We start from the raw sequence: 27505 nt of genomic DNA on the forward strand, positions 1-27505 counted from the left end.
AGAACTTTCTAAGAAACTGAGGAAGAGGTAAGGCCTCCAAGCCTGTATGCTATGTATCCTATCACCACCACCACCACCAAGGGCCAGTTTTAGACACAGTTCTCTTCCCAATTCCTGCTGGGCTACAAAGTAGGAAAGCTAGTTGGCTATATTTTCTCCGAGTCTGAGTCCTTCTTGGTAGAGAGTTTCTTCCCCATTTTTGCAGTGTGTAAATTTTTTAAAATGTTTATCATTTTGAGTGTGTGTGTGTGTGTGTGTGTGTGAGCGGGGGAGGGACAGAGAGGGAGGGAGACACAGAATCTGAAGCAGGATCCAGGCTCTGAGCTGTCAGCACAGAGGGCCATGAGATCATGACCTGAACCAAAGTCAGCTACTTAACTGACTGAGCCATCCAGGAGCCCCACAGTGTTTTAATGTGTTATGACAGAGTTGGGTAAACTAAGGTCTGGAGAAGCTTTCAGAGGACTGAAATCCCCCTTTGTCTCCTTTACCTGATAAGAACAGAACCAGTATGTATAGGCAGGAAAGCATCTCTTGATTGTGGATTAGAGGCAGATACTCTACCTTTAAATCACAGGGGTCCCAAATACAAATAATTGCTAATATTTTCAAATACTTTTATGCACTGGTCAGTTCTTTTTTTTTAAGTTTTTACTTATTTATTTTGAAAGAGAGTGAGGGGTCAGAGAGAGAGGGAGAGAGAAAATCCCAAAAGAAGCCCTGCCATGGGGCTTGAACTCACAAACCATGAGATCATGATCTGAGCTGGAACCAAGAGTTGGACAGTTAACCGATTGAGCCACCCAGGTGCCCCTGCACTGGGAAGTTCTAAATGCTTTACATAAAACCATCTTCAAAACAACCCTCAGGTTTGTATTACAGATGAGAAAAGTGAGGAATAGAGGCTGAGAGTTTCTCAAGGTTACACAGTCACACAGCTAGGAAACGGGAACCAGGTTGTCTGGCTTCAGTGCCCATGTTCTCAACCACTTCATTGTGCTGCCTGTCGGAGTACACCTCAAGGAAACAGCTGCTGTGTGGTCTAGCTTATCCCCTTTCCACCCTAGAAACAGACACATAAGCAGCCAGTCCTGTAGCCATGTCACAGGATTTCTTACAACCTGCACAACTCACCCCATTCACTCACATTTCTCCCATACCTCTCCTCCCTGGAGTTTTCAAATGGAGTTCTATCAGGCTCAGAGACAGCTTGAGATCTTAAGGGTCCCTTCTTCTGTCTCAAGTTCAGTGAAGGCAAGCATTAGGACAGAAAAAGAGACATAAAAGCAGGGCCTCTGTGGACCCTAATGAAAAGCAAGGTTTCCCCACCCTCAGTACAACAATCCTGATGAACTTTAGGCCCTCTAAGGGCTGTTCCCCCTCCCAACTGCCACTTGTTCTCATGGCTTGCTGGACCCTTGGCTCCACACAAACTTCCACTCACACTGCCCTGCTTTGGCTCAAGTGCACTCCTCTTAGCTGTAAGAAAGTCATTCTTCAAAGGGGAAACAGTAGCTGCCAAATTTGCTAAGCATGGAGTAGTGTTCTCTTTCCCACCCCACCTAAAGTGTTGCTTGGAGTTTGACCTTGCTGAACTTCAGTTTCCTTATCTGCAAAAGTCTGGGAAACAATTCCTGTCTTGTCTCCTGGACTGATAGTTGAGTGAAGACAAGAATGAATTTGGTGAGAGGAAAGAGCTTTATACACTATAAGGCACTAAGTGAGCAGCAAGGATTTCTGGCCCCATCTAAAATCTGTGTGTGTATCATCTTCCACCCACCCACAATCACAGGCATAGCCAGGGGTACCGCTAATGGCCTCTGTCCACAGTGCTGAAGTCATAGTCGAGCCAGAAGGGGATCTTCGGTTCCTCTTTTTTGTTGTTGTTGTTGTTGTTTCTTTTTTTGTAATATACTAATTTATTCATATATACATTCACTTTACATTATTACATTTCAACATTCATCAAAACCAAAAATATGGAAGCTTCATGAATTTGCATGTCATCTTTGTGCAGGGGCCATACTCATCTTCTCTGTATGGTTCCAATTTTAGCACATGTGCTGCTTCATGCAGCAAGCACTTCAGCCCCTCCTGTACCATCTTTAAGTAAACATAAATGCAGGGATTTCCAAGCCTGAGGATTGTCCTAAAATGCAGAAGGTACTGAAAAAATGTTTGTTTCATTTATTTCGAGTATCTTTGTTTTTTAAAAATAAATATAACACTCCTTTCAAAATTGTAACATTTGGGCAATCGTACAAATGGGCAAGATGTGATCCAGCAGCTCAGGAAGAGGAGGTTGTAGTCTTCACTTGATATGGGTGAACAGTATGAGGTAGCTACAGGAAAAAAAAAACTGATGTAACATGAGGCTATGTAGAAAGAAGTTCAGAGTCAGAAGTGGAAGGCAGGCTGGCTCATTTGTACACTGTACCAGCACTCCTGGAAAAAGCTAATCAGAGCCAGGCACTATGAACTGAAACCCAGCCAGGGGAGCATAGTCTTGGGAGCTGGAATGAAGCAAGACAGAAGAGGAAACCATGAAGGCCTGAGAGGTATCTCACCCTGAAGAGAAACAGAGTTGAGGTAATGTAGATGGCTGATGTCTGGCAGGTGGGACTGATGAGGTCAATGTGACCTCAAGGACAAAGCTAAGACCAAAGGTGGAGGAGAGGCAGACTTCTCCTCAATAGCACCAAAAGGTAACTAGATACCAGGGAAGGTAGTGAAGCTGTATAAGCATATGACCAAACTGTTGAGTTGGGGGTGGGATACTTACCAGGCATCCCATCCTCTTGAGACTTGTGATGCCTACAAATGGTTAAGCACCTTCTGGTGAATGCCCAGCCCTAAGTCCAGCTGAGCTGTAGGCATATTCAAGATTGTAGAGACCCATATGACCATAGAACATTAGAATAACTGGGTTGGGAAACTTAATTTCTTTAGTTAACCTCATAGACCAACTGTTGTACCTACAACTCTCGGTCGTGACCTGAGAGAAAAGAGTCAAGGTCTCAATACACCTGCTGTCCCTTTCCAGGATGAGCTCTGGAAAGCTTGCCTCTAGAACCTGATGTTGCATGCCCTCTGCTGGCCATTTCTAACACTATCCTCTCACTCCCAAGGCAAGAAATAACCCCTCTGAATAGTTAGGGTACTGGTCAGTGTAGGTTTAGAACAACCAGGTGAGGGGCAACTGGGTGGCTCAGTCAGTTGAGCATCCAATGGTTGATTTCATCTCAGGTCATGATCCTAGGGTCATGAAATCAAGCCCTGCATCGGGCTTTGCTCTGAGCATGGAACCTGCTTAAGATTCTCTCTCTCTCTCTCTCTCTCTCTCTCTCTCTCTCTCTCTCTCTCTTCTCTCCTCCCCCCTTCCTTCTGCCCCTCTCCCCCACTTGCACACTCTCCCTCTAAAAATAAAAAAGAAAAACCAGGTGAGTACCAGTGAGTAGATCGCTGGTCAGTGTTCAATCAGCATACAGGATCAGAACTGAATCTGCAGCTGAGTTCTAGTACCTGTATCAAAATAAGGGCTCATCCATATCTAGAAGGGCTTAAGCTAAGGCTGAGTTTGAGGAAATGTCTGGTCCAGGACTAAGACCAAGGTCAGTGTCTCAGGCTGAGGTCAAAGTTGACACTCAGTGTGGAACAGAAGTCTGGGTCCAAGTGTCAGCATGCAGTATGTATTCAGGTGAGATGCTAAGAGTCTGACCTCAGGTAGGAGTCAGTTGGCATCAAGGGGTCAATGTAGCATTCATATACAAGATGGAAGCATCAGGTAATAAGCACAGGGGAACTCAAACAAAAAATATTGCCAGGGGAAACATATAAGTGTTGGGGGACAGAATGAAGGAGTCACTAATTTCTAAGGACCTCTCAACCTTAAAGATGGTAATGGGCATGCTAGAGTCACGGTCTCTTCAGAAGGTAGATCCCAGTATTCCAGTTCCAACTTCCTGTGAAAGCCTCCTCACTAACAATAGAATTACCACATACAAATCATAGGTACAATCTGGGGACAGGAGAGGTCCAAAGACCAGTCCTGTCACTGCAGAGAGCTGGCAGCTGTGGGGGTAGTCTTGCTTTCCCCTGGATTCTCTGTTTCTACTGGCAACAGGGCCTGGCAGCCTCCCACACCCAGATCTTAGCAACTGTGGGAGCCCCTGGCAACGGCTGCCATGGCAACAAGACAGGGAACTAAGAATGGGCTAGGTGGGGGAGCACTTCCTCTGAAGTCTTCAGGATATGTGCAAGATAGGAGGCTCCCCTCCCATACACAGTCTGGGAGGGAACATGTGCTCCTGTCTAAACACCTCCTTAGTGGCACCCACCTCCACCCCAGCCCCCGGGGTTCCGGTTCCCTCAGGGTGAGAAAATGAGGGACACCTAGGGTTATGACGTCTCCATAAGGAGGGAGGGTGAATGCAAGTGTTCAGAACTGACACGATCACAGATTCATGCATACACTGGGCAGACATGATGTCAACATGTCAACATCCACGAAGCTGTTTGTCATGTCGATACAGACCTACACAGTCATTTAGTCACACATGTATACTAACACAAAATCACATACACAGCAAATAATACAGAATCAGGCACACTACCACACAAAAATATTGCACAGATATATTCTCACTTACAAATCACATTACAGATACAACAATAACTCCCAATCAGACTCAAACATCAAACAGATGCACTCACACATCCAGACATCTGTGAATATACAGAGTAACAGTTAACTTTGCTGAGCATTAACTACATACCAAACGCAGAACTAGATGCATGTGTTACCTTAATTAACCTTCACAACAACTCAGTGAGGTACTATACCCGTTTTCTACACCCATTATACAAAGAAGGAAATGAGGCACAGATGTGGCAAGTCAACTCACAAGGTCAACATAGCCTACATTTTTATACCTATGGCACACTGTACACCCGGCTTCCTAACACACACCTGATACTTAGGGCAACAGGACACAGGGTGGCCATAGAGAACCCAGCAGACAATGGGGTCCATGTCATCAGCACCTGAAGGTATAGGTGCTACAACCGCCCCCCCCCCCCCGCCCCAAGGTCTAAGCCCACAACATAGCGTCAGCAGGGACCAGGTAAGGCCCAGTGACTAAACTCTGCCTCCGTGTTGGCACAGGCAAGGCTGGAGGAGGCAAAATAGAACTGGAATAAGAAGTAGAGCCACCCACAGCCCAGGCCCCCATGAGTCTGGAGGTGAGGGAGTGAGAGCCCCCGGATCTAAAGAGCCAGCACCAGTCCTGGGCCCCCTCACCGTACCATGCCCACCTCCTTGTCACACTGTTCCATTCCCTCATCATCCCATCTCCCCTCCCTTCTAGTCTTTGTTCCCCACTACTCCTTCCCTTCTCATCCCCCTTCCTTACCTCCCACCCTATCTCTCTTCCCCTCCTCTTCCCATCCCCCTCACCCCATCTTCCCTCCCTTCTCTCATTCCCCTCATGTCACCTCTTCTCCATCCTCCTCTTACCCCATTTCCTTTCTTTACTTCACAGCTCACACCCCTTTACACCTGAGACCGCCATGGTGAGTACTAGAAGGAAGGCAGATAATGGAGACTATGCAGACCTGACCTCAGGACCCCTTAGATCTCTCTCCTGCTCTGCTCTGAGAGCCAGGTACTGGTGTTCTCTAAGCCTCAGTTTCCAGCTCTATCCAGATTGTGTGAACTCATGGGTATCGGAACTGTTTCTGGGAAATGGCAAAGAAAGAGAGGTGAGAGCTTCTGCCCTGGCCCTTCTTTTGTCCTCAAACCCCCCAAGAACTCCTTTCCCCTCTTCACCCCCGGATTACCCCCTCCCCACCCCCGCTCCCTGTAGCACAGATGGGCCTGGGAGACAGTGACGTGGGCGCTAGGCACCGTGTCTGCTCAAGCGTCGGCTTCCGCTGGCTACCGCCTCCGCAGCCCTGCCTGCTCTGAACAGCGGGGACACTAGGGCTGAGATTTAATGGGGGGAAGGAGGGGGTTGGTATTGAGGTGGGAGATTCTGAGTGTGTTAAGGAAATCATGTGGAGCTGAGATGAAGGGTTAAGGGGGGAGCCAGGATTGGGGAGATCATGGGAGTCATAACAGATTAAGGCTACGATAAAACAGAAGATCATGGGGGGAAACAGGAGATATACCCAGCCAAGAAGAGGGGAAAGAAAGGGTGGGCTACAATTTGGGAACTCAAGAGGGAAGTGAGATGAAAGATTATAGAGAGAATGTTACTGAGGATTGTGGGGGTTGCTGGGGAGGGGCTGCTCATAAGGGAGGTGGTATTAGGGGATTATACAGAGGATGAAAAGGGGACTCAACGGGAATCGGGAATCGTGGAGGCGCTAAAATTGGGAAGAACTACCAGGTTACCAAGGAGAGAGGGGAAGCATGCTTAAATTCTGCATGCCTACTGGGTCTGTTTTGTTAGGTCACCTCAGGTCAGTGCCGGGTCAAGGTAAGGTAAAGCTAAATCAGGTCTGGTCGAGGTCAGTTTACAGTTCTGATGGAAGACAGGTAAGAAGGGGTGAACTTTTGACCCTGGTGGAGGGACTACACCTTCCAAAGTGCACTATTCGCTCCCCGACCCTCCTAAATGAAGAAAGGAAAGAATGCCGAGAGTCACCGCCAACTGGTAAGCAGTTTTCCTTTAAGGCTGTCTTTGACATTACACAGGTTCCAGAAGGTTCTCCCGGGATTTGAGCGGTGGCCAGTACGTCCCACCTTCTCAAACCCGAGATTGGACTAATATAGTTGCCCCCAGTCTCGGGTCTGAGCCCCACAGACCAACCAATAAAATCAAAGGGCGCGTGGAGTTGCCGCCCTCTGTCCCTTTCACCAATGACACGACGAGCTAGCGAAGAGGTGTGGTTGACTGATCCCAGAGCGCACCAATCAGACCGACACCAATCACTGCCTGGAATGTGTGCGCGTGTGGCCGGGTGACAGGGGCGGAGAATGGGCGGCTATCACCAAGGCACTCGCTGAAGGCTGTCCAATTACAAGGGAAGCTGAGTTGAGTGATGGGCAGACCGAGCAATGGGAGGCGCGGAGGCGGAGCCGTGGGGGCGGGTTCCCCGGCCCGCTGTCTGCGGCCGGCGGGCAGGCGACTCCTGTCCAGAGTGGAGGCGGCGGAGCCGGAGCCAGGGGAGGGGGCAGCGGCTGTCTGACGGACCGCGGTGGCGCCCGCAGCTCCTCACTGGTGAGGGCACCGAGCCAGGACTCAGGGGTCCCGGGAGCGGGGGCGTCGCGAAGCCAGTGGTCCTGGTGTCGGGGGGGTGAGGGAGACTGGGGGGAGCTGGGACACTGAAGGCCCATCGTTTCTTCTGCCGTGGTGGTGCGGGGACTGGGGTCTGCAAAGTGCTCGATGTCTGCGACCCTCTAACAGCGGGCAGCCAGAGCCTGAGCTGGGGGGAGGGTCGGGCCGGGTCGGATTGGGTTCCGTGGGCGGAGGCGTTTCTGGGCCAGCCCAGCCTGTCAGCGCCGGTGACATCACCGACCACCCTCCCCCGCCCGAGCCCCCTCCCCTCCCTTCCTCTCCGCTCCTCTCGGTTCCTCGCGGCGCCTTTTGTCCCGGCCGAGCTCTGCTCTGCCCCGCCCCTCCCCGCCTATCTGCGAGGGAGGAGACTCCGGGTCAGTGACTTCATTGAGTAGGTTCTTGGGGATTGGGGTCGGATCCTCCCCGGAGAGAGAGGCGAGAGGAACTCACTGCCTCTCAGCCCCTCACAACCACACCTGGCACAGGTACACACGCTGCCACTCACAAGAGCACGCTTCCACTGCCAGCCTTACCGTCACACAGCCGTACAGCCATTCAGACATTGCTGCACCTGAGAGCAGGTGGCCGCCGGACCCTATTCCTTCATTCTCCACACCTGGGGATCAGGTCTAGCTCCTGCTGCACCGGACAGGCCTTGCTGGGCTAGTGCCTCTGAGAACCCGAGGAGGTGGCTTCCAGAGCTGCAGCTTTCCAAGCAGGCTCCGGTGGAGCGATCAGAGGTGAGGGGCTGGGCTGGGCATGTTTAAGCGCACAGTGCTCTCCTGCCCATCCCCAGCAGCACCCCCACTACAGGCCCGAGGAGCTTTCCGGAGCTTCCCACACTTCTGGGGAGAAGACTTCTTAGCCAGCTTGATGTTTAAAATTCAGCTGGAGCCCTTAAAACTTCGAGCGTGGACGCTGAATGGGTTTGTAAAGTTCCGGTAAGTCCCTCTGGAGAAGGGCACTCATATCCCTACCACATCAAATTCTCCACATCTCATCCCCCTTCATTGCCCACCATCATCCTCACCCCATCTGCATTACATGTAAGACCCTCCTACCTCACCCTTACATTTGAATGAATGGTACCCCTTATCATTCATCTCCTATACCAAACCCTTCAGGCATCCATCCATTTTCCACAAATATCTCTTCCAATATTTCAACTCTCTTCATCTCTCTCTTTCAACCCATTGGTAACCCATTTTCCACCTCAGCCATTTCTATTTGTCATCCCTTGTCCCCTTCCACCAATACTTCATTTTCTGTATCAACCATCTCCCCTCCCTATACACTCCTTGCTATTTCTCATTTTTCATTCCTGCCTCAACATTAACATCCTCTTCATTCTTCTCCATCAAAGGCAGTGCCATGCCATGGGGCTCCTTTGTCATTCCAACACGTGGCTTGTGGGTACGGGGAGGGAGGGAAAGAGGGAGGAAAGGAGAAGGAAAAAGGCAGTCCCCAAAAGAGCTTGCCCTGTGTCTGTGGAGGCAAGAGAATTATAGGTCCAGAACGGTTATCAGGTGAGTGCCAGGAAGGAAGTTGGCCTCATGAAGAGGTAATACAGGGACAGCAAGAGGAGGGTGAGAGCATTGGCAAGCCGCTCCACTTGCCCTCTGCCTAGAAGCTGCTATGGTTTTCTGGGGGCATCCTCTTGGTGTACTAGGGTTCCTTCCCAGTCCTAGGGTGGGCAGAGAAGGTGTGGGCTGAGGCAGAGATGGCAGACCACCCCCAGTTCCCTCTCAGACGGCTTTTACCGTTGCTTCCGAAAATGGCTGCCCACCCCCAGATGCTCTTCTCTCACTCTTCCAACCCCAGCTTCCCCCACCAGGCGTGACATGCTGGTAGGGGGAGAAGGGGGAGTACCCGCCTTTATGGAGCCTTCTCTTCGTCACAGTGAGGTGACTCCCAGAGCCATGAGTCAACTCAGCCACCTGCAACAGGCCCTGTGGGGGCAGGAGCTAGGGCCATTGTCCCTGCCTTCCTGGGGCCTTAAGTACAGCCCTCACTCCTGCCAGGAAGCCCTGTATACCTCACTGAAGCTGTGAGAGGCAGAAAAGCAGACTTCAGCGGTGGTTGCCAGCCCAGGACATTGCTAGAAAGACTCTGGTTTTCTGGGCTTGGTAGGGGTTGGCCAAGCCTCTGAAGGGCTAGAGAATGGCTTCTGGCCATCTCCCCAAATAGCCCAACTACAGGAAAGTCCCCTTCCCTTCATATCCACCACAGAGACAGTGGTGAAGGGAGATTAGGGTGAAAGAATTAGAGCCCTGTGTTTCTCCCTAAAAAAAAACCAAAAAAACAAACAAACAAAAAAAAAACAACCCTGGTGTCTGGCTTAGAAGGGACTATCAGAGGAGTGTGGACCTGGCCCTGGGTCAGATCCTGAACCACAGGGCAGGTGAGGAAGGACTGGTAGGGAAGGTATTAAGGAAATGGTAATTAGTGCCTAAGTGTTCTAACAACTGAGGTTTAAAAAGGCCCTACCCCCAGGATGGTTTTGTTCACTAACACTAGTGCTTAGGTGGCACAGACATGTCTTCATACACATTTTGTGTGCAGACACTGGGAAATAAGTAAAGGGAACTGTTGCCCTTGTTGGAGGAAGGACAGTGTCATCCCCCCCTGCTAATAAGAGAGCTAGAAACGGCAGTTTCCAAAGGCTGTGAGTCATTCTCTCATCTGTCACACGTGAGGCTTAGCATAGTCTGGAAAGCAGGGACAGGGAGGCCTGGGGTCTTCAATAGCAGAGAGGACTCCGGGCACCTACACCCTGACTCAGCCTAGCTGGCCAGGACAACTGGCTAAAGACCTAGGACTGTCCCTAGTCCTGGGCCACTGCCCCAGCTGCCCTTAGCCTGGGCACCATGCCTGAGACATGGCGTAAAAGACCACGATGCTCAGGTGACCTCACCCAGTACACTGATCTTCGCCAGCTTCTGTGTGTGAGCCTGTCAGTCCATGGTGCCACCTCACACGGCAGGGCCTCTCAGGGGTCCTCAGTCTAGCCCAAGGACCTGGGCTTTAGCTGAGCCCCTAATAGGCCACAGCCCCCAGCTTCCTGCTGGGAAAATCTAGGAGCTGAGGAAAGAATCACAGAATCCTAGAATGTCAGAGCTGAAAGAGACCATCTAGTCCAAACCTTTCATTTTACTGATGGGGAGACAGGGGCCTACAGAACAGGCATGACCTGCTGAAAGTCACACAGTGAGTCATTTAGGGATTGCAGGATCATCAGGAGCAGGGCTGGGTCAAAAGGGAATAGGAGCTTCAAGGACTGGCCCTGGGTTTCTTTCAGAAACAAGGAGACAAGTGCCGGTCCAGTGGCTGTGATGGGAAAGGATTATTACAAGATTCTTGGGATCCCATCGGGAGCCAACGAGGATGAGATCAAGAAAGCCTACCGGAAGATGGCCTTGAAGTACCACCCAGACAAGAACAAAGAACCCAATGCTGAGGAGAAGTTTAAGGAGATTGCAGAGGCCTACGACGTGCTGAGTGACCCTAAGAAACGAGGCCTGTATGACCAGTATGGGGAGGAAGGTAAGAGAGCAGTGCTCCAGGCTGATGCTGGCCCCCTGTCCTTGTGTGGGGTGCTGGGTGACCCAGTTCTTGTAGCACGGAACTGGAGGCTGAGGAGGGGTGATGGAGGCAAGTGTTCTCCGCACTGACACCCAGAGGAGAGTAGAGACCACCACTCCCCAGCCTTGGCTTACATAGTTCTCCCTGCCTCTCTCTGCCCCTCTCCCTCCTCAAATTCAGGCCCTAGGGACGTCTGAAGTCCGAACCAGAGGCTTTCCCCCTCCCTTTTTTCCCTCCCAGCCTTATTAGTCCTGCCTGAAGTCCCTGCTGCTTCATTGGCTGCTAGGGAAGGTTAGGGAAAAGGCGTGTGTGCCTTGGCTCTCTGAGGAGAGAGCATTTACATTCATCAGCATAAAAGTTTGGCCCTTAAGCAGCCCGGGAATTAACCACTGGAGCTCTGATATAGAGAGATGATTCTCTCCTTCCCTGCCACTTCAGGCCAGCAGGACAGAGAGGGAGCTTTGCCTCCCTGAGGAAGTGGAAGGGATCCAAGGATGGAAGGGGAACTGCTGCTGGCATCTTGCCCCCTCCCTGACGTAGCTGGTGGCCAGGCACAGGGTGGCAGGAAAGGCCCAAATAAAGCCTCTGAGAGGGTGGCCCCTCCCAGTACATCCCACAGGCATGATGTAGCTGCTAATTCTGGGCCTGCCCCTCAGGGCCGCCTGCCACCCGCCAGCCACAGGCACCTGTCAGGCTATATTAAGAGACATTGTCACAGCTGAGGACTCTCCTTCCTAAGAGGAACTGCCCTTCCTGCCCAACAGCATCTACCTTTCTTCCACATTCTCCTCCTCCCTCTCCCCACTCTAGCCACAAAATTAGATAGTCTGATGATATGTGCGTACCTGCTACAGAGTAGATAGGTGCTCAAAAGAATGTTCTTTTCCTCCCCTCCTTGCTATGTATCCCATGCCCCTATCCTCTGCACACCCCAGTCCTCCCAAACCCCTCTTCTTATTCTCCATGCACTAATTCCTTCAGGTCTTCCCTGCTCACCTACTAGACTTGCCAACTCCTAGATTCACAGGCATCTGCTAGAATCTTTGGTATTCTCTCAGCTAAGAAATTTGTCTCTCTGGGATGGAGGGGTGGGAACAGTAGGGCTGGGAAGAGGGAAGCAGTGCAGATACCATGCCCCCATGTGACCTGTCTAGGAATTGCACTCTTTTCTCCACTTGGCCTCACCTTTGTTAGCTGGAGAGCTACCCAGAAACTTCATCCCTCCTGCATGACCAAGCCCAAGTGAAGGGCAAAGTTCAGCCTCTAAACCCAGACACTGGGTCCTAATGTCAATCTACATCCTAGGAGGTCTCCTAAGAATACAGCACAACCTTAAGGAGAAACCCAGGGGCCTGGGGCCTGGGTTAGGACAAGCGGCCTTGAAAATGTGGGTTATATTTCTGTCTGGCCTGCCCCTTCCCCAACAGCCAGCCAGAAGACTTGTGCACACAGACTTTGTGCACAACCCTGGCTAGGGACAAGTTGCTCCCAGCATGAAAAAGGGGGTGGTGGTGACACAACAGGAGTCCCTACAGAGAAATTACCCCCTCCTGTTGTTATCAGTCCAATATCCCTCTCTTACTGAGCTCTGCCAGGCTTCTTGAACTTACCTGGTAATCAGACCCTCAAGAAAAGAAAAGAACAGACCCTGAGTCTTAGGGGAGGGATGAAGAGGCAGCTGCCACAAGTCTCTGAACTGCCTGCCACTTGGCCTTTCTAATGAAACCCAAATCTGTTCTTGCAGTCCCAGGAAATAAGAAGCTAATTTAATTTAGGCTTAGACTTCCACAGCCAATTGAAATTCTAGATAAAAAGCCTCAAAGAAAAAGGCCCCTTCCCCTAGCCTGGGCCCCACCCCAGAGTCTATATATTCTAGAGAAATTCTCAGTGTTAACCGCTTCCCTAACTCCTCCCCACACCCCCTAACACCACCACTACCATCTCCCCATGAAGGTTGCCTCCCACAATCTGAGCTCCTTAGACAGGACCTGGCTCCAGAGAGAGCAGCTATGGCCATTACCTGCAGTGGGCCTGCTCGTTCATGCATTTTGGTTGCTTTGACATTAGGTATGGGGTATAGGACTTGGTGTTAAGTCCAAGAAGCTCTGTTCCCATTGTGTTCTATGTCTGTCCGGTGTGTGAATGGCACCCCTGGAGTTGTACAATAGTGTGAGCTCTGAGTGTGGAAACAAAGCTCTTAAAAACTTTAATGAAATAGCTCCTCATCTCCAAGCTAATGAGCTTTCCTGCTTTTTGGGTCCCTCTTGATTTCCCATTTGGATAGGAGTCAGAAAAAAAAAAAAGGGAACTATGGGTAGAAGCAGAATGAAAGCAGGCTTTCTCCTGGACTGTATCCCCACCTTATTTGGGACAGGTCACTTACTGGCTTCCTGTGTAGTCAAATCCTATCTGATTTTCCCTTGCTCTGTGTGTCTTTAGAGATAAACAAAGATTTGGGAGTCAAGTATGACTGTAGTGTGATCCCAAGCCGGCCACTCGAGGCTTTGTGAGACATGGGTACATGGAAGAGACTAGAGGACTACAAGTCCTGTTCTCCAAGTCTTCTACTTAGTTTTTCTATCTATTGTAACTCAGCCTCTTGAACCTCATGATGTGCTTTATTATCAAACATATAATTAAGAATAAAAATTAATCTTGTCAGAGGTTTTCTTACTCTATTAGGCTAGCCCTCTCTGTGGAAGAGCGGTGGCTTCTTTCTCTAGGCCCATGAACTGGGGGGTAGAAGGCAGGGGGTGGAGATTGGAGTGGGGTCAGGACCAGCCACACTATCCCTAACTTCTCCTCCCTCCAGGCCTGAAGACCGGCGGTGGTTCATCAGGTGGCTCCAGTGGCTCCTTTCACTACACCTTTCACGGGGACCCCCACGCCACCTTTGCCTCCTTCTTTGGTGGCTCCAACCCCTTCGATATCTTCTTTGCCAGCAGCCGTTCCACTAGACCCTTCAGTGGCTTTGACCCAGATGACATGGATGTGGATGAAGATGAGGATCCATTTGGCGCCTTTGGCCGCTTTGGCTTCAATGGGCTGAGTAGGGGCCCAAGGCGGGCCCCCGAACCACTATACCCTCGGCGCAAGGTGCAGGACCCACCTGTGGTACATGAGCTGCGGGTGTCCCTGGAGGAGATCTACCACGGCTCCACCAAGCGCATGAAGATCACAAGGCGGCGCCTCAACCCTGATGGGCGAACTGTGCGTACCGAGGACAAGATCCTGCACATTGTCATCAAGCGTGGCTGGAAGGAAGGCACCAAGATCACCTTCCCCAAAGAAGGTGATGCCACACCTGACAACATCCCTGCTGACATTGTCTTTGTGCTCAAAGACAAGCCCCACGCACACTTCCGTCGAGATGGCACCAATGTGCTCTACAGTGCCCTGATCAGCCTCAAGGAGGTAGGGCCTGGGTCAGGTTGTGTGTGTATGTGTTGGGGGCAGGGGAGAATAATGGGGACATTCTTTCCTCACTTCAATCTTTTCCTCCCTTCCCACTCAACCCCCCATTTTCCTCACTCTCTACCTCATTTTCCCCAGGCGCTGTGTGGCTGCACTGTGAACATTCCCACTATTGATGGCCGGGTGATCCCATTACCCTGCAATGACGTCATCAAGCCAGGCACCGTGAAGAGACTCCGTGGGGAGGGCCTTCCTTTCCCCAAGGTGCCCACCCAGCGAGGAGACCTCATTGTCGAGTTCAAAGTTCGCTTCCCAGACAGATTAACACCACAGACACGACAGATCCTTAAGCAGCACCTACCCTGTTCCTAGGCTCTGCCCCAGCCAGCCCAGAGTCTACCACAGCAATACCCCCTACACTCACCCACTCAATGTGCACCCAGCTTGATGTCCACTGGACACTGGCAACTTTTTCTAAAATGCAAAAAAAAAAAAAAAAAAAAAAAAGCCACTGGATTTCAGGAAAATGTTCCTGTCCCTGACCCCTTTCAGAGCTGGGCTGCCTTGGGGAAGTGGGTGGGAGGTGGGGAGAGCTAGCCCAGGCCAGGGGTCAATTTTCATGTCACTAGTTTCAAATCCAGTTCCCACTCCAGTGGCTGGAGAGTGACCTGAGTGCTACTTGAAGATACAGAGATTCCTTGTCCATGCCTGTAAATAGCATGTCCTCTTACCCCTCTCAGCTTTGCTAATACATCTCCTCTCCCTTCTCTCCAGCTTCCTCCCAGTGGCAGAGGAAGAAGATAGAAAGGACACTGCTTTCCCACCCCAGCCCCACCCCTAGGTCCACAGTGTCTAAGGTTAATGCACACATATTCATACACACGAAGCACTCACCTAGAGCTGTGCCTCTCCAGAGTTAAGAAGGGAAGGTCCGTAACCCATGAACCGGGCCACTGAGCACGAGACACTTTTCATTAGGGCCGGGAAGGTGAATGGGGGCTTGGCAGCCTCCCTGAGAGCCCCCCACACTACCCAGATCTCCCTGCTGCTCTCAGGAGTTTGCAGGGGTGGAGGGAGGGGAAGAGGGCCTGCTGTATTAAGGCTAAGAGGTAGGGGGCAGGGTCCATCCCCCAGCCTTCATCAGGAAGGGAAAGGGCTTTGGGGTCAGATGACAGCTATTCCCCACCAAGAGATTCAGGGTCACAGGTTTCTCCCCACACCTCTGAACTCAGGGCCTAGCCACCCTCAAACTTCCAAATCCCATTTTTGTGATACGTGAAGCTACTTATTTCTTACCCTTCATGGAGGCTGTGTGGGGAATTTCTAGCCCTTTAATGCCTGTGTGACCCCACCCCACTCCCACAATTGTATAAAGGTCAAGTAGTGAAGGAGCTAGGGGAAGACTGCTTCAGCCAGGTCCTGGGGTGGGGTCTTTAGGTTTTCTCACTTTGACAAGCCCCTGAATGTTTTTATAGTAGTTTTTTTTGTATTTTTTTGTAATGACAGTATTATGGAAAAAAAAATAAAGTATTTTAAAAATAAGGCATCTGAGCAGGAGCAATGAACCTGGGATGGGGGCAGGTGTGAAGTGCCATTCAACTTCCCTCCAGGGCCCTGGTTACCTCTGAGAACTCCAGGCGGTTCTTCAATATAAGGTGGAGCTGACTCCTTCCTCTAAGCCTAGGCTCATGGGATTTCTAATTTTTTTTTAATGTTTATTTATTTTTGAGAGAGAGAATGTGAGAAGGGGAGGGGAGGAGAGAGAGGGAGACACAGAATCTGAAGCAGAGTCCAGGCTCAGAGCCTGATGTGGGGTTTGAACTCATGAATGGTGAGATCATGACCTGAGCTGGAGTTGGACACTTAACCACCTGAGCCACCCAGGCTCCCCAAGGCTCATGAGATTTCTAAAACATATACCCCAAACACAACAGAGACAGAAGATACCACTCAGCTATTAGCAGAAACAAATCTATTTAGAATGAATAAATATCCTTTGTTGGATATTTGAAGGATATGCTAGCATGAGAACTAATAATTTTCTCTACATAGACTGGAATTTTCTTTTGAGAAAAATTGTCCTCCTGGGAGGCAATGGAGGGAAGACTTTCTGGCTAACTAGAAGAGATACATCCCCAAAGACAGAGCCTGGGGCAGTGGAAAGAGTGGCTTGAGGTACTTGGCATCTTTGGCCCACGCTGACAGGGCCTGGCTGGGGATGCAGGCTTCCTGAAAGGCAGGAGCACTGTTGCTGATCCTTAAATCTTACAACTTTCTGGGGATATCTGTCCTTGTCTCTGAAATATCTATCCCTGCTGAGACAACTCTGATAGGGCCTGCATGATACATTTGTTACTTTCCTTGGACTGGGTAAGGAGGAGCCCTATAGTCACAGAAATGCCCATCTGTAGGCTATGCCTGGGCCTAGACTTTCTACTGGTGCTGACTTTCCTCCATGCCTGAGCCCCAGATCCTTCTCTAAGATCAAGCCCACAAGAACCATGCCCTCCTGAGCTTCAGTGTCCTCAGTGCCATGAAGGCATCTCTGCCTTCACCTGGGCCTGGGCTCCATACAGAGGCTAACACCAACTACGCTTTAAGAGGGAACTTCTGCCCTTGATTTTCTCCTGGGACAATGCCAGTGAGGGAAAAAAGCTCCTCATCATTTTACCTAAAGTACTTTGGTGAGGAGCCTATTCCTTCCAGTGAAGAAATCAAGGGTTCTTGCTCACAAGAGTGTCTGCTAATTTCCTGGCCCCAGGTGGGAGATCCCCAATCCTGCATCTTCTACTCCTTGCTTTCTTGTTTTGGGTCCCATAGGTTGTCTTTCTCTTCACTTGGGGCTAAATTATTATCCTGGCCCTTTCCTCAGGCCTCAAGTTTTGGGATCCAGGTGTTCTCAGCCAGACTGCTTCCTTCCTCTGGCCTCAGTGTGTTCATAGAAGACTTGGGAAGCTGTCATATCTCCACTGAGCCCTCTCTGGGATGGGCCTATGAGTCCTTAGAAGCCAGGCTATGTGAGGCCAGGGTCATTTCCATGAGAAATCCCTGAAGCTGGCTCTGCAACTCAACTTGCAGTTGCACCTTTCCCTTCTTGGAGGCTGCATGAGGTATTTGTGGTACTTTAATGCCTGTATAATCCTCTACTCACACACACACACACACAGACACAGACACCTATAAAAAAGTCAAGGTAGTAAAGAAAGTAGGGGAAAAATTAGCCAGGTCCTGGGGAGGTGGGTCTTTACTGGGTCTTCTCACTTTGAGAAGCTTCTGAATCCTTTTAAAGTAGTGTGGGTGTGTGTGTGTGTGTGTGTGTGTGTGTGTGTGTGTGTAATTTTGTAATGACAGTACTGTGACCTTACTTTGTTCATTTGTATGACAACAATATATTCTTTAAGGTTTGGCTATCCTGAATTTTGAGCAACCAGTACTCTTGGTGGTAGGGACCATTTCTTGGTCACTGGAGCTCTTTGACCACTCAGACATTTAGCTTCTGGGCATCTCCCAGCTCATTGACTCTCAGAACATCTTCAGATTGTGACTTAGCAGCTGGCATCTTATTGGACTTCACTATCTTCCTGGACTATCTGGCCCTTGAAGGAATCCCTAAATTAGTATCCAATATCCTTTCCCTAAAGTAGAAACTCCAACAAGATGCTCTCTTTAGCGATGATCCCTTCCAGACACTCTTCTCTCTGTTCTCTACCTCTGGGGCACTGCTCCTCCATGGCTGGAGTCTGTTGGTGTACAACTCCGCTCGGATCCCTTGGGTCATGTCCTGCCATCATTTGGAAGTGACTCAGGACTGCCTCTCTTGCTCCCCATACAGTTACATTGTGCCACGATTTGTCCATGATGATGGGCAAAAGTTCGTCTGCTCTTCTTCTTGGACTGGGGTCCTGTGTGAACCATGACCAACATCTCAGGGCCCTCTGGTTTCCTTGCTCTCAGCTGAGGGGGCAGGAAAAGGACTATCCAAGGTAGAAACTGAATTTTTTGTGATCAGCCTGTCCTCTGACCTGCACAATGGCTTCTTTCAAATTGCTATGCAACCTTGACTTAGCTATCCCCAAAACACGGGTGGCTGAGAGAGAAAAGTGGATCAGAGAAGAAACCATAATTGGGTCTTTATTAACTTAACAGTTATATGGATTCAAGGACCTGGTGAGGTAAGCACACACAAAACTATAAAACCTGGGCTCCATAGTGCTTATCTAAAGCCTAGATCAAGGAAGGGAAGCTTCCAAGAGGTATTCAGGCAGTGTTCCTGATTCATTGAGGGTACTAAATTTCCAGTTCCCAAGTGACTATAAAGACTTCCCAGGAGGGGACAATGTATAATTGGCAGCAAGCCATGAGCAATACATACCTAGACACACAATAAAACCACTGTGATAGACCTGCCCCAGCTTTCTGTCCAAGTAAACTAAGGCATTTTCCAGTTGTCTCCAATCTATGTTCTCTTTTGAACACATTGATAAGTCATTTTCTGACCATTTCTCTGAATGACTCATCAAGTCACTCTTTATCTCCTCTGCAGAATCAGCTCCCAAAGCCTTCATGGGGTAGCTTTCTGAATTCCTTGATAGGTAACAATTGGGGCCTTTCTTCAAACTATGCCTCAGACTCTTCCCTTGGTCATTTCATAACTGGAACTTTACTGGGCCCCTCCCATAAAAACTTCCTGGGTGTCACAATCCAATCTTTCTTAGATCCTTGCTGCTTTGGCTCATAAACACAGAGGGCTGCGAAAGCCTTATATTGTTCCTTAGCTGAGATTTGTCCATTGGTTGCCACAAGACTGCATCAATACCAGAGACTCTTGGATCTTGCAAGCCAAGACCCACCAGTACACCCATGGGACTCTTTCAAAGGTGGTGCTTTAGCTGGTTCCAAGTATTATTACTTACAGGACATTCTCTAGGAAGAATGGAAACTAGCACATAGGACTTGGAGGCCAGACTGTATTGAAGAAGGTTAAAACTCACACATTTTCAAACTACTTCTGTAACAGGTATTCTATTTCAGTTGGGGTGAGATATTGTCCTTCATACTGCGTCCTAGGAAAGGATACTCCAGATACCCTAATCTGGGGTGGAGAAGAAGGTAGTAGGAGTGGGAATAAGGATTAAAGTTTGGCCTGAGGTAGGGCTGGTAATGAAGCAGGATTCAGGACTGGGAAGCAGTAAGGAATCTTTTGCCTGAATTTGAACTGAGGGGCAGAGGAATGGGCATTAGAAACTATACTGCATAAAACAAAGGGAGACTCCAGTGGGGAACAACCACCAGAGACCAGGACAGTAGCCACAAGGGACTAACTGTGCAGAGAGGAGAAAGCCTAAGATAGCTGCCTCCATTTATGCTGCAATGATTCCCCACCAGATTTGAGAATGTGGGAGCTGCTGAAGACTGTGCAGTTGCTCTTGTTTATCTTCAGTGATCCACAATAGTTGGTAGCCTACGGTGTCCTGCATGTCAGCAAGTGACTCAAAAATAATCTCAGAAGAATATAAACATATATCCCCTTAGCAAAAACTAGGAGACTCATTGGTTCCAGTGATTTAATGAAACCCCTGTCCAATCATTGACTGATCACTAAGTTAACCAAGCAGAGACTTGAGTGATCACACACAAAACAAAAAGGGGCACTCAGTCGGTTGAGCATCTGACTTCAGATCAGGTCATGATCTCACAGCTCATGGGTTCAAGCCATGTGTCGGGCTCTGTGCTGACAGCTCAGAACCTGGAACCTGCTTTGGATTCTTCCTCTGCCCCACCTCCATTGCATGTGCACATACTTGTCTCTCTCTCTCTCTAAGGAAAAAAAAAAGTAACCCTGAGGAAGCCCAGACATCAAACTTACTAGACAAACACTAAATCAGCTGTTTAAAATAAGTTCAAAGAAAACTATGTCTTAAAAAAATGAATGGAAAGTATAAAAACAATGCCTCACCAAATAGATATTGTCAAGAAAGAGATAGAAATTACTTTTAAAAATATAACCAAATAGATATTCTGGAGTTGAAAAGTACAATAAATGAAATGAAAATTTCAATAAAAGTTCAAGAGCAGATCTGAGAAGGTGGAAGAAAAACTAATGAATTTAAAGATAAATTGATTGGGATTATGCAATGTGAGGAGCAGGAAAAAAAGAAAGAATAAAAATGAAAAGAGCCTAGGAGACCTGTGGGACACCATCAAGAATAACAATATACAAATAATAGGAATCCCAAAAAGAGGTGGGGCATGGGCGGGGGCAGAAATAATATCTGGAGAAACAATGGCCTGAAATCACCCACTTTGACTGAAAGACTAGTCTACATATCCAAGAAGCTCAACAAATTCCAAACAGGATGAACACAAAGAGATCCACACTTACACATATCATAATCAAACTGTCAAAAGACAAAACAAAAAGAGAATCTCTTAAGAGGCAAGAGAAAAGTGACTCATCATGCACAAGGAATCCTCAATAAGGTTTAACAGCTGATTTCTCATCAAAAGCCATGAAGGCCAGAAGGAATTGGTTGACATACTCAAGTTCTGGAAGAAAAATTCCATACTCACCTAATCTATCCAACAAAAACGAAGGAGAAATCAAGACCAGATAAACAAAAACTGAGAATCCATTGCTAGAAAATCTTACCTACAAAAAATAGTAATGGGAGTCTGTCAGGCTAAAATAAAGGAAACTAGACAGTAACTCAAATCCACATAAAGAAATAAAAAGCACTGGTAAAAGTAACAACAAAGGAAAATATGAAAGATACTATAAATGCATATTTATAACTCTTTTCTTCTTTGGATTTAAAAGATGCCTGCATAAAGCATAATAATAAATCTGTGTTGATGAATGAGAGCACAAAGGAGGGAAAAGAAAATGAAACTAGGAGCAAAGCTTATAGAAGCAAACTATGTAGGAGCAAACTAGATTGTCATAAATTAAGATTTATTAAGATAAAGCTAAGAAAATAAGATGAAAGATAAGATTTATTAGGATAAATTAATAAATATAAATTATGATAATTTTTACACCCAGGGCAACCACTAAGAAAATAATTCAAAAATATAGTAAAAGAAACAACAAGGTCATTAAAATGGCATACCAGAAGTATCAATTTAACAAAAAAAGGAAGCAGTAATGGAGTAACTGAGAAACAAAAAACCATAAGAAATATGAAATGCTAACAGGAAAATTGTAGACATAAATCCTAGTACCACTAATTATATTAAGTATGAGTGTATTAAACTCTCCAATTAAAAGGCAAACACTGGAAACATAGATTAAAAATACATGACCCAACTGTATATACTATCTACAAGAGGCAAAGTTTTGCATTTAAAAACACAAGCTAAGGGATGCCTGGAGGACTCACTCAGTTTAGCATCCAGCTCCTGATTTTGGCTGAGGTCATGATCTCAGAGTAGTGGGATTAAGCCCCAAATCAGACTCTGCACTGAGTGTGGAGCTTGCTTGGGATTCTCCCTCTCTCCTTATGCCCTTCTCCCCCTGCTCATGCCCTCTCTCTCTCCCTCTCTCTTTCTCACTAAAAAAAAAAGTAAACATATTGAAAAAGATATATTGTGCAGACCATAACCAAAAGAAAGCTATAATGAGGCAATATTAATATCAGAAAAAATAGACTTTGAAAGAAAAATTTTTACAAGAGACAAAAAAGGGGTATTTTATAATGATAAAAAATTAATCCATTAAGAAGATAAAACAATTATAAATTTTTTAATGTTTATTTATTATTGAGAGACAGAGAGAGACAGAGCATGAGCGTGGGAGGGGCAGAGAGGAGGAGACACAGAATCCGAAGCAGGCTCCAGGCTCCAGGGCTCCAACCCATAAACTGGGAGATCATGACCTGAGCAGAAGTTGGACGCTTAAACAACTGAGTCACCCAGGCACCCTGAAGATAAAACAATTATAAATATATATGCATCTAACAAAGAACTTCCAAAACATAAAGCAAAAAATGACATAACTGAAGAGAGAAATGGACAATTCATAAAAAAATAATTGGAAATGTCAATACTCCACTTTTTTTCAATACTCCACTTTCAACAATGTGTAAAAACAACCATGCCAAAGATTAACAAGGAAATAGAAGACTTAAAAAATAGTATAAATCACCTAGACCTAAGAGACATCTATAGAGCATTCCATCCAATGATAGCAAAATACACATTCTTTTCAAGTATGCATGAAACATTCTCCAAGTTAGACCATAGGCTAAGCCTTAAAACAAGAATTGATAAGCTTAAAAGGAATGAAATCATACCAAGTATTTTCTGTGATCACAATAGAATGAAAGAAATCACTATGAGAAGGGAATCTGGGAAAATTATAAATAGATAGAAATTAAACAACACCCATTGAAATAACCAATGTATTGAAGAAAAAATCACAAGGTAAATTAGAAAATACTTAGAGGCAAATAAAAAAATATCAAAACTTATGGGATGGAATGAAAGCAGTGCTCGGAGGGAAATTTATATCTGTAAGTACATTTTCAAAATTTTTCAAATCAACAACCTAACTTTATATCTTAGAACTAAGCTAGATAAAGAAGAGGAGGAGGGCACCTGGGTGGCTCAGTCAGTGAAGTGTCTGACTCTTGATTTCAGCTCAGGTCATGATCTCACAGTTCATGAGTTCAAGCCCCACATCAGGCTCTGCACTGACAAAGCAGAGCTTGCTTGGGATTCTCTCTCTCTCTCTCTCTCCCTCTCTCTCTGCTTCTCTCTGTCTCTCTGTCTCTCAAAATAAATAAATAAACTTAAAAAAAAAAAAAGAAGTGGAGGGCCACCTGGGTGACTCAGTAAGTTGACCATCTGACTCTTGATTTCCACTCAGGTCATGATCTCACGGCTCATGGGATGGAGCCCCAAGTTGATCTGCATTATTATTAACACAGGGTCTGCTTGGGGTTCTCTCTCTCCCTCTCTCTCAGCCCCTCCCCAGCTCACATATATGCTCTCTCTCTCTCTCTCAAAATAAGTAAATAGATAAACTTAAAAAAAAAGAAGAAGAAAGAGGAAAGAAACCCCAAGCAAGCAGAAGGAAGAAAATAATAAAGAATAGGTCACAAATAAATAAAATAGAGTATAAAAAAATCAATGAAATCAAAAGTTGGTTGTTTGAAAAGATGAAAAAAAACCCCAAATCTTTAGTAAGATTGACTAAGAAAAAAACAGAGAAGACTCAAATTATTAAAGTCAGAAGTGAATGTGGGAACAGTAGTATCAACCTTACAGCAATAAAAAGTATTATAATAGAATACGATGAACAACTGTATACCAACCAATTAGATAACCCAGAAGAAAGGGACAAATTCCTTGAAACATATTATGATAGTTAATTTCATGTGCCAGTGTTACTAAGCCACGGGGTGTCCAGATATTTGGTCAAACATTATTCTGGGAGGTGTTTTGTGTTTTTTTTTGAGGATTTTTTTGGGATGAGATTAACATTTTATCAGTAGACTAAGTAAAATAGATTTCCCTCCCTAATGTGGGTGAGCCTCATCCAATCAGTTGAAGGCCTGAATAGAATTATAAGGCTGACCTTGCCCAGAGTGAGAGAGAGCTTTCTGCCTAACAGCCTTTGAACTGGCTTTTTTCCCAGCCTTCAGACTTGAAGTGAAACATCAGCTATTCCTGGGTCTCAAATCTGCCAGCCTTGGGACTGAAACTACATCATCGGCATTCCTGGTTCTTTGGACTTAAATTGGAACTAAAAAAAAAATCAGGTCTCCTGGGTCTCTAGCTTCCCAACTCACTCTGTACATCTTGGCATTTGCCAACCTCCATAATTGTGTGAGCTAATTTCTTATAATAAATCATATATATGTGTGTGTGTGTATACTGTGTGTGTATGTGTGTGTGTGTGTATTTATGTGTGTATGTATATATACATATTTTTTGTTTTGTTTTATATGTATATTTATCCTATTGGTTGTTTTTTCTGGAGAACCCTAATACACAGACGTTACCTAAACTGTCTAAAAAACAAACAAACAAAAACCAGAAATCTCAACAAACATATAACAAGAAATTGAATCAGTAATCAAAAACTTCCAAAAAAGAAGACATAGAGATGGTCAACAGACACGTTAAAAGATGCTCAACATCACTAAATCATGAGAGAACTGCAAATAAAATCACAATGGAATATCACTTAACACCTGTCAGAATGGCTGAAATTAAAAACACAAGAAAAAACAAGTGTTGGTAAAGATGTGGAGAAAAAGAAACCCTGGTGCAGCCACGGCAGAAAACAATATGGATGTTCCTCAAAAAACTAAAACCAGAAATACCATATGATCCAATAATTCCACTACTGGGTATTTTTTTAAACGTTTATCTTTTAGAGAGAAAAAGTGTGAGCAGGGGAGGGGCAGAGAGACAGGGGGACAGAGGGTCCAAAGAGGGCTCTGTGCTGACAGAAGAGAGCTCCTTGCAGGGCTCAAACTCATGAACTGTGAGATTGTGACCTGAGCCTAAGTCAGACGCTTAACCAACTGAATCACCCAGTATGTATGTATGTATGTATGTATGTATGTATGTATGTATGTATAAATATAGATGTGTATATATATATATAATGTACATATATATATATATATATATATATATATATATATATATATAAAACGGAATATTACTCAGCCAAAGAACATATGCAACAACCTGGATGGACCTAAAAGGTACAATTCTAAGTGAAATAAATCAGAGAAAGACAAATGCCATATGATTTCACTTATATGTGAAATTTAAGAAACAAAACAAATGACGAAACAAAGAAAAAAGGGAGATAAACAAAAAAACAGGCTCTTAAATATAGACAACAAACTGGTGGTTGCCAGTGGGGAGGTGGGGGGGGGGTGGTGAAATAGGTGATGGAGATTAAGAATACACTTACTTGATGAGCACTGAGAAATATATAGAATTGTTGAATCATTATATTGTACACCTGAAACTAATATAACACCGTATGTTAATTATACTTCAATAAATAAATAAATAAAATCAACAAACAAACAAAAACCTTCCAACAAAGAAAAGTCCTGGACTTGATGGCTTCACCAGTAAATTCTACTAACCATTTTTTTTCTACCAAACATTTAAAGAAATAGTAATACCAACCCTTCTCAAACTCTTCCTCAAAACTGAAAAGGAATACTTTCTAACTCATTCTATGAAGTCAAAATTACCCTGATACTAAAGCCAGATAAAGAAAAATTAGATAAGAAATAACAAAATTAGAGATTCTAAGTATATTTATTCTAAATAAATTTAAATAATAAAATTAGGGGCGCCTGGGTGGCTCAGTTGGTTAAATGCCTGACTCGATTTTGGCTCAGGTCATGATCTCATGATTCATGAGTTCAAGCCCCAAATCAGGCTCTGGGCTGACAGCATGGAGCCTGCTTGAGATTCTCTCTCTCTCTCTGCCCCTCCTCTGTTTGTGTGCACTCTCTCTCTCTCTCCCTCTCTCTCCCTCTCTCTCAAAATTAATAAATAAACTTTAAAAAATAATAAAATTAGATTAGAAAAGAAAATTATAGGACAACATCCTTTATGAATATAGATGCAAAAATCCTCAAGAGAACAGTAGCAAATTGAATCAACTGCACATTAAAAGCATTATTATTCCTCAAAACTAAGTGGGATTTGTTCCAGGAATGTAAGTGTAGTTCAACATAAGAAAAACAATCAATGTAATACTTCATATTAGTAGAATAAAAAGGAAAAACACATGATAATCTCAATTGATACAGAAAAAACTAACAAAATCCAACCTTTTCATGATAAAAACCAAGAAAACAAGGAATAGAGGGAAATTTCCTCAACATGATAATGGGTACTTATGAAAAACCTCCAGCTAGTGTCATACTCCACAGAAAAGACTGAAAATATTCCCCTAAGATAGGGAACAAGACAAGGGTGCCCACTTTAACCACTGCTAATCAACATTGTACTGGAAGTTCTAGCCAGAGTTATTAGATAATAAAAAGAAGCAGAAAGCATCCAAACTGGAGAGAAAAAAGGTGAAATTATCTCTATTCACAGATGACATGCACACAATCCTATATATATAGAAAATCCCAAAGAATTGACAAGAGAGCTAGTAGAGCTAATAAATGAATTCAACAAAGTTACAAGGTACAAGATCAACACACTAAATCATTTGTGTTTCTCTATGCACCACAAGGAAATAACCCAAAAAGGAAATTAAGAAAGAACTTCCATTTACAATAGCATATAAATACCAATACATAAGAATATATCTAACCAAGGAGCTGAAGAACTTGTAGGCTGAAAACTACAGAACATTGCTGTAAGAAATTAAAGAAGAGCTAAATAAATGGAAAGACACTGCATGTTCATGGACAGGAAGACCTAACATTGTCAAGAAGTCAACATTACCCAAAGTGATCTATATTCAACAAATCCCTATCAAAAGTCCAACAGCCTTTTTTGCAGAAATGTAAAAGCCATCCTCAAAATCATATGGAATTTCAAGGAACCCTGAATAGCCAAACAATCTTGTAAAAGAAGAATAAAGTTGGAGGACTCACACTTCCTTGCCTTCAAAACTTACCACAAAACTGCAACAATTAAAACAGTATGGTACTAGCATAAGAATAGACACATAGAGCAATGGAATAAAACAAAGAGCCTAGAAATAAACCTTCACATATGGTAAATTGATCTTTTTATTCAAGTATAATTAACACACAGTGTTACATTAGTTTCAGGTGAATGTATGATATGATTCAACAATTGATTCAACAATTGTAGAATATGATTCAACAATTCTATACATTGCTCGGTCTTCATCAAGATTAAGTGTACTCTTAATCCTTTTCACCTATTTCACCCATCTTCCCACCCATCTCCCTCCTGGCAACCACTAGCTTGTTCTCTATATTTGAGAGTCTGATTTTTTGTCTCTTTTTTTCTTTGTTTATTTGTTTTGTTTCTGAAATTCCACATATGAATGAAATCATATGGTATTTGTCTTTCTCTGGCTTTTTTCACTTAGGATTATACCCTCTAGATCCATCCATGTTGTTGCAATGGTTAACTGATTTTTGAAAAGGGTTCCATGCTCACTTTGGCAGCACATATACTAAAACTGGAACAATACAGAGAAGACTAGCATGGCTCCTGAGCAAGGATGACATGCAAGTTTGTGAAGCTTCCATATTTCT

At 45.6% G+C, this 27505-nt stretch overlaps 1 protein-coding gene and 2 non-coding genes across 10 annotated transcripts; 2 read left to right on the forward strand and 1 right to left on the reverse strand.

The window, feature by feature from the left end:
- Window positions 1-1973: 1973 nt before the first annotated feature.
- Window positions 1974-2083, reverse strand: LOC128778775 (U6 spliceosomal RNA). Its single transcript, XR_008424487.1, has one exon. It is a non-coding gene; the product is annotated as a U6 spliceosomal RNA (small nuclear RNA).
- A 4982-nt stretch (window positions 2084-7065) lies between these two features.
- Window positions 7066-14678, forward strand: DNAJB5 (DnaJ heat shock protein family (Hsp40) member B5). Of its 8 annotated transcripts, none has more exons than XM_019454616.2 (5): window positions 7066-7223; window positions 8077-8221; window positions 10579-10823; window positions 13675-14276; window positions 14415-14678. In XM_019454616.2, exons 2-5 carry the CDS (start codon window positions 8154-8156, stop codon window positions 14646-14648), a joined length of 1149 nt encoding a protein of 382 aa, XP_019310161.2. In that variant the 5' UTR covers window positions 7066-7223; window positions 8077-8153; the 3' UTR covers window positions 14649-14678. The 8 variants fall into 8 exon arrangements, with proteins under 8 accessions (XP_019310161.2, XP_019310163.2, XP_019310164.1 ...); XM_019454618.2 differs by having other exon boundaries at window positions 8080-8221; XM_019454620.2 differs by lacking the exon at window positions 8077-8221 and adding an exon at window positions 7766-8020 and having other exon boundaries at window positions 7118-7223.
- Window positions 14679-27399: 12721 nt separating this feature from the next.
- Window positions 27400-27505, forward strand: LOC128778779 (U6 spliceosomal RNA). The gene has a single exon (XR_008424491.1). It is a non-coding gene; the product is annotated as a U6 spliceosomal RNA (small nuclear RNA).

The sequence above is a fragment of the Panthera pardus genome, unplaced genomic scaffold (genome assembly GCF_024362965.1).
Source record: "Panthera pardus isolate Hobbes unplaced genomic scaffold, ASM2436296v1 HiC_scaffold_20, whole genome shotgun sequence".
Classification (NCBI taxonomy): domain Eukaryota; kingdom Metazoa; phylum Chordata; class Mammalia; order Carnivora; family Felidae; genus Panthera; species Panthera pardus.